Here is a 7,815-nt window from a genome sequence, read left to right as displayed (position 1 = left end):
AGGGAAGAGGGAAGGTAGCAAGGAGAGGAAGAGGAGAGATGCAGAGATAGAGAGAAGAAGGAAAAGGGGATGAAGAGAAGACACAGTAATTTAGGACAGGAAGTAGGGAAGGGCTGGAAGAGGAAAGGAAGGGAAGGGAAGGGAAGGAAAGGGAGAGGAAGGAAGGGCTAGTCTATAATGTACTTGATGAAATTCATTAATGTAAGACCCTTGTGTGTGTGTGTGTGTGTGTGTGTGTGTGTGTGTGTGTGTGTGTGTGTGTGTGTGTGTGTGTGTGTGTGTAGATAGGTATTTAACAAAACCATCTTGCAAGGACAGGCAAGTATACACACACGTACACATAAACCATTAGCACACGTACATTTTTTTCCTTTTCCCTTCTTCCCAACAGAGCAGAGCGGGAGTGGCGGCGAGGTGGAGGGCGCGGCGACGAGTGTGGGCGAGGAGGCAGCCGCTGTGAAGAGCCTGGCGGGGGCGACTATTGGAGACGAGCGAAGGCGAGGCACGTGCAGGAAAGGCTGGGTAGAGGAGGACGGCCGCTGCTTCCGTCTGGTGGAGGAGGCAGCGTCGTGGGCGGAGGCTGAGCGGGCGTGTACTGGCGAGGCGGCGGGCGAGGGAGAGGACGCGGCGGGGCATCTGGCGGCCGTCACCTCTCATGCCGTGGCTCGCCTTATGGAACGACTGATTAATGAGAGGTGAGTGGTAATAGGAATAGTAGTAGCTATAGTCGTGTTAGATGTTAAGAACAGGAACAGGAGGAGGAGGAGAGAGAGGAGGAAGAGGAGGAGAAATACATATAAACACATTGATGAATATACGAGTACAGGAAACGCAAATAACCGAAGGATATATAATTTTTTATTTTGCATGTTGAAGCCTCCCGTTTTCTGTAAATCAGCTACCAGTTAGTATCAAAGAAAGGGCAGTAGCAGTGCACTAGTAGGACAGTGACAGATCAGCAAGGTATCGGCATTATTAACCGGAGAAAAGCTTTTAAGAACAGCTGTGGTGAGAGAGCCAAGTGTTTCTGAATCGGCACTGTAGATACAATAAGGAACAGGGAGTGTACAGAACAGTTAGAAATAAAGGAAGGAACGAAAATCTGAGTCATTGAAAAGAAAGAAGGGGAGGTAGATTAATGGAGGAAGAGAGAAAATGGAAGGGAATGAAAGTAAATGCGAAGCGGATAAGAATTAAGAGGAGAAAGATGCAAAAAAAGAGAAGTGATGGAAGGGAAAAGAAAAAAAACTGAAGAGAAAAAAAATGAAGTAGAAGACGTGTAAGCGGTTAGTAGGATGGTGAAAAGAAGAAAGAATTGAATATGTAGACAGAAAAAGAAAAAAAAAATGCTGAGGAGGAGAAGGAAGAGCAGAAGAGGAATTATGATAGAAAAGGAAGAAAAGAAGGGAGAACTAAAGAGAAGTCAGTAAAAAGAATGGAAAGATGAATAGATAGATAGATAGATAGATACAGAGAGAGAGAGAGAGAGAGAGAGAGAGAGAGAGAGAGAGAGACAAATACATAGAAACAAATAGTGACTGGCAACAACAAATAAGAATCAAGGTCGCTAGTAAAGTGGATAGATAGATAGATAGACAAATGAATAGGTAGATAGATGAAATATTTAGAAAGACAAATAGATAGGTAGATAGATAGATATTTAGATAGACAAATGAATAGGTAGATAGATAAATATTTAGATAGACAAATAGGTATGTAAACAGATAAATATATAGATGTTGAGCAAAATTCTAGATGGAAAAACTAGACAAAAAATGACAAAAATATATGATGGATTCTATACTGAGAGAGAGAGAGAGAGAGAGAGAGAGAGAGAGAGAGAGAGAGAGACGCATCTGTGAGGAGCGTGTTGGGGTAATGTGGCATTGTCCCCTGAGGTCTCTTCTCCTCCTCCTCCTCCTCCTCCTCCTCCTCCTCCTCCTCCTCCTCCTCCTCCTCCTCCTCCTCCTCCTATTTTCTCAAGGTATCTTTCTCTATTTTTACTCTGACTCACCTTCATTCTTATCTTTGTTTCCCCCACCCTCCTCCTCCTCCTCCTCCTCCTCTTCCTCCTCCTCCTCCTCCTCCTCCTCCTCCTCCTCCTCCTGTTCGGCTTCATTTCATTGACCTTTTCTCTCTTGGTTGTTCCTTTTATCCATCCATCCATCTCTCTCTCTCTCTCTCTCTCTCTCTCTCTCTCTCTCTCTCTCTCTCTCTCTCTCTCTCTCTCTCTCTCTCTCTCAAACCAATCAGCGTCGGTAAACTCTAAGTGAGGATTGTGATTGGTTAATATTGTCTCTCTCTCTCTCTCTCTCTCTCTCTCTCTCTCTCTCTCTCTCTCTCTCTCTCTCTCTCTCTCTCTCTCTCTCTCTCTCTCTCTCTCTCTCTCTCTCTCTCTCTCTCTCTCTCTCTCTCTCTCTCTCTACTACTACTACTACTACTACTACTACTACTACTACTACTACTACTACTACTACTACTACTACTACTACTACTACTACTACTACTACTACTAATAATAATAATAATAATAATAATAATAATAATAATAATAATAATACATAACCAAAGATACAATTAACCACATAAAAAAATACGCATGACTTGTTGTACCTGATGAGTGAAATGATCTCATTACTCAGCTATTTGTTTACCTCAGAGTAATAAGAAATTGATGAGCTTATTACTGAAAACATCGCCCTGATATGAATTATGTTTGTGTCTATTCAGATCGAGACTTGTTAAAATTTCATGATGCTAATGATGGTTTTCCTTACTGGTGGTGGTGGTTGTGGTAGTAGTAGTAGTAGTAGTAGTAGTAGTAGTAGTAGAAGGCCTTGTCTATCTTTTATCTAGTTAACTCCATATATGGTTAAACAGGAAGACAAACTAAAGTAAAAAAAAAAAAAAAGAAAGAATTAGAGAAGCATTTCTGGTTGTGGAATTAGAGTAACTATCTTTAACTCCCAGATTCTCTCTCTCTCTCTCTCTCTCTCTCTCTCTCTCTCTCTCTCTCTCTCTCTCTCTCTCTCTCTCTCTCACACTAAGAACAGGTTACAATAGCAGTAGTGATAATAATAATAATAATAATAATAATAATAATAATAATAATAATAATAATAATAATAATAATAATAGCACTAACACCACATTCAAAGATCACAATAAAAGTTGAGGTCTATTACGAGAAACAAAATAGTGTGATAAATATGAAGCTTGAATAATGAACCTGCAGCGTTTGTTGTAATATTAGAAGTCTTGCCTGGTCGGGATACGTAATGGATTGGCTTGACATCATTCACAGCAGACGAATTGCAGTTCATATTTGTAGACAATCACTTCAGGAAACTTGTGAATGGTGTATAAGGGTTTGCTCGTGAGTAAATTTGGCTGCGTAAGAAAAAAAAAAAAACGAGAATTATAGATTGATTATGTATTAATTTTATTTCAGTTGTCTTTTGGTAATATTTAAAAGAATGATTAAATATAGTCTGTTTATTTTTTTTTTTTATTCTAAGAAGATGAAGGGAAAAAAACGAGAATTATAGATGAATTTTGTGTTAGTTTTACTTTAGTTGTCTTTTGTTAACATTCAAAGGAGTACGTAAATATAGTCTGATTAATTTTCATCTTATTCTAAGGAGCTGAAAAATCGTGAGAGAATGATATGGAAAATAAGTGTAGGAGTGGATGGGTTAATCGTTAAGTGACTGAGTTTAGATAGAAGGAAGCTGTGTAGTCTATTTTGAGCATCCATGAGAAGTAAAAGCTTGTGGTTTCGTGGCTGAATGAACAAAAAATAGAGGAGATATAATTCCCTCCATTACCTCGATGATCACTAAGGGTTGTGTTCTCAAGGAAAGAAGAAAGGAATTTATTAACCTCTTCAGTGCTATGACGCTTTCTCATGTTCATTCTGCTTACTATTGGACAATTTTGTACAGCTTCAGAAACTTATGTGAGGAATAAAATAGTGAAGACTCTGGCCATTAATCTTCTGACCTCCATAAACCCTTCTTAATGTAAATAAAATCGTCTATTCATGCCCAAAACTCGTGGTAAAAATGCGTCCCAGTATTGAAGCGGCTAAATGGTTCATTTTAAGTGTCGATATGGAGTAAGTGTTCGCGTGTCTGGGATAGTGTGAAACGAGGCTGCGTGAACAAATAATATAGGGGTTAAATTTCTCCACTTTCACACTGATCACTTCGACCGTTGCCAGTGTGTGAGTCTTCTGTTATGAACCACCTGCTTCGACTTCTATCTGAAACAAAACTAGTTAGTCCCTTCATCACCCTCCCGCTCTCTCTCGTACTGTCTGTGTGTGTTGGATGCGAGTCAAATTAGGCTGGGTGATTCACAGCAGACGAACCAAGCATCGGATGAACGGGTTAGCGAGAGATATGTAATCTAAATGGTTATTAGTGAAGCAACGCCCCTCACTCGCTGTTATAGTGTTTAATCCCTTCAGTACCAGGAATACAGTTTCACATTCATTTTGCTTACTATTTGATGATTTTATACAGCTTCAGAAACTCATAACATAATCAATTTCTTCTGCGTCGCATTAGAGAAATATCATCGCGTTAGGATTCTTTAAACTTTCTTATTTCCTTCTGCACACAAAATCACCTTTTCGAGTACACTGTCAGTTGGTAAAGTCTATCGCTAAAAACACAATGCGTGAGACGAAAATCACGTTACAGAAATTAGCACTTAGAGGGAAGCAAGAAAGGTGAGAAGAGAGAGAGAGAAATGGGAAATGCGAGCGAGAAAAGCAGGTGATTCTCAAGGAAGCAAGGTGAAAGACAAGACTGTTGGTAAAGCAATAAAGAAAGGGACTTGCGTGATGTAAACATAGCACTAACACTCACAAATATAAAAGCTACGCGTGTTGAATAAAAGACAAAGGAAATTAATAATACAAGATAAAAAAAAATGAGATAAGATAAAAGGATACAAGAAAATATAGCAGCAGTCAAAATGAATTGCATGAATAATATTTATAACGCATGATGAATCAATTGATAAAAAGCAAGCAACGTGCATGTGACCAATTCAAAAAGCCAATCCAGAAACGAAGGGATGGAATTAGTAGTTGAGGCGTAAGGGAAGGAATGACAGGAAGCGAGACGAGGAAGGAATATGTATGTGTACGAGAAGAGTACGGTAGATGTGACGGGTGCAAGAGGGCGACCTGCCGTGGATAGCGAGATTAGAATGCTGGAATATGTAAACTGAAGCGATGAGAAGGACATGACAGGATTAGAGTAGGCGAGGAGAGGGATGGAGGGGAAGGCAGAGACGCGGCTTTCCTTAGTAACAAGCATCAGAGGAAGAGGTCGGCACTTGTAAGCGTTTCATCGTCTGATCTAGCGAGCTAACTTGAATATTAATGGGGTTTTGAGTTTTTTTTTTTAGTTCTTGAGAGAGAGAGAGAGAGAGAGAGAGAGAGAGAGAGAGAGAGAGAGAGAGAGCATCCATATCAAAAATAGTTTCTGGTAACCTCTGAAAAAAACAAAAAACTAATAATAAAACAGTCATTTCAAAACATGACACCTTAAAGCATAAACATTAGTGGTGCATATCTTTCCTCTTATTTGTTTACTCACTGGTTGGTTTGGTTCTATTTGTGAGAAGTTGTATTGCCAGTACCAGTGTTTGTTACTGTGAATGCGTAGGAGTGTAGACATAAATGTGTTGTGTCCAAGAGAGAGAGAGAGAGAGAGAGTAGGGGATAGGGGCGTTGTTCCTTATCCCACCTCAGACATACCGTACACGTTAGTAATAGATACTTTTTTGGGGTACCTCCTATCTCAAAGCCCACCCGCGAGGAAACCGTTGCCCCGAGTGAGGAAGCCCAACCTACACTGCGCTTGGAGATCCCTCGGACCCCAACACGCATGGTTCCACTGTACCACGGCGGCCTCTTATTTACCACTGTTTGTCATTTCCTTCTTTTGTGATTTAATTTTTATTGCGTGTAAATTTATGCTTTATCATACTCGTAATTGCGGAATATTTTACACCTATTACTGAATCACTATTTAATGCTTCCTGTTGCTCTTTTTTCCTTTTCTGGGGGACGTTCATTCGATTATCGTTGCTCTAAAGTTCTACATCATATTACTGATTATGTTATATTTTGTGTAAACCAGATCATTTTATTAAATACTCAATTAATACTCGTACGGTATTAATTGAGTTTATTTATTTATTTATACATATTTTTTTTCTTTTAAATATTTTCTTACGTGATAAAAAGCCTTCCCTGGTAAATCAATATAGAATGCACGTAGTTGTGAAGACAGACACGTGGCAACAATACATCACTGATCGGCTTAACCTCTTCAGTACCATGACGCGTTTTCATATTTATTCTGCTTACTATTTGGTGATTTTATACAGCTTCAGAAACGAATGTAGGGATTAGAATAGTGAAGACTCTGGCCATTAATCTTCTGGCTTCCATAGATCTATCTTAACATAAATGAAATCTAATAATACACAAAACGCATGGTGAAAATACGTCCCAATATTTATAGACTTAACCCTTGAACTGATAAAGAGATGAACACACACTTGAATATCTTGAAACAATTGTAATGCTCGGAAAATAAAACTACAGCTACATAGAAATCCAAACATTTTAATCATTCACTGGCATTGGGGACCTTTCAAAACACGAACCAAAAGAACTAACTAAGCGCAAGGGAAGGTCGGAGGAGTAAAATCAGTGGTAGTTTGCAGACTGGGCGAGGGTTATGTACTGTAGTGCGTTGAGGTGTAGCTAGCAGACCGTGGTGAAATGACATGCTAGTACTGGTGAGGCTGGTGATGCTTTTAACCCTTTAATACTAGGACACATTTTCACCTTGAGTTTTGGGTACGACTAGACCATTTTATTAACATTAGGATGGATCTATGAAGGTCAGAAGATTTATGCCCAGAGTCTTCGCTATTTCAATCCCCTACATGAGTTTCTAAAGCTGTATAAAATCGCCAAATAGTAAGCAGAATGAATATAGAAACGCGTCATATTACTGAAGGGCTTAATGACTCACCTGATGCGTGTTGGGTAGAAAATTATAATAGCACCATAGAAATCTTTAGTATTTTCAGTAGCAGTGGCCAAAATAGAAGCAACAGCGGCAGATATAAAATCGTTTCTCACTCTTATTTCCAGAATTGCAATTATCTGAAGTGCAAGACGAACAAGAAATGAACTACATGAACCGAGAATAGCAGTAGGAGGAGGAGGAGGAGGAGGAGGAGGATGGGGAGGAGGAGGAAAGCATCTGTCCATTGGGTATTAGTTAATCTGGGAAGGCAAGGCAAGGGATTTAGGTTCTTGGGAAGGAGGAGGAGGAGGAGGAGGAGGAGGAGGAGGAGGAGGAGGAGGAGGAGGAGAGGGAGAGAAAGAGGAAGAATGATGTCAAGTGAAAAGAGAAAGGAAGGGGAGATAGAGGAACGAAGTTAATTACTGTAAAAGGAAGATTGTGATAAAGTACGGTAAGAGAGAGAGAGAGAGAGAGAGAGAGAGAGAGAGAGAGAGAGAGAGAGAGAGAGAGAGAGAGAGATCAGAGAGAGCATCATATTTACTCATCCTAAGTAAACTCTCTCTCTCTCTCTCTCTCTCTCTCTCTCTCTCTCTCTCTCTCTCTCTCTCTCTCTCTCTCTCTCTCTCTCTCTCTCTCTCTCTCTCTCTCGTGATAGTACGAGAGAAGCTAAATTAACTTTCTCCTCCTGTGATTAACCAGAGAGAGAGAGAGAGAGAGAGAGAGAGAGAGAGAGAGAGAGAGAGAGAGAGAGATT

General features: G+C 39.9%; 1 protein-coding gene across 1 annotated transcript in view; it reads left to right on the top strand.

Moving 5' to 3' along the window:
- The window catches only part of LOC123504635, a 383,953-nt gene that overhangs the window by 241,799 nt on the left and 134,339 nt on the right, over window positions 1-7,815 (top strand). Inside the window, 1 exon segment of the mRNA XM_045255348.1 lies at window positions 392-695. Coding sequence (XP_045111283.1) covers window positions 392-695 — 304 coding nt within the window.

The sequence above is a fragment of the Portunus trituberculatus genome, chromosome 16 (genome assembly GCF_017591435.1).
Source record: "Portunus trituberculatus isolate SZX2019 chromosome 16, ASM1759143v1, whole genome shotgun sequence".
In the NCBI taxonomy this organism is placed as follows: domain Eukaryota; kingdom Metazoa; phylum Arthropoda; class Malacostraca; order Decapoda; family Portunidae; genus Portunus; species Portunus trituberculatus.
Note: the sequence above shows the minus strand (reverse complement) of the source record. Positions and strands in the feature narration are given on the sequence as shown.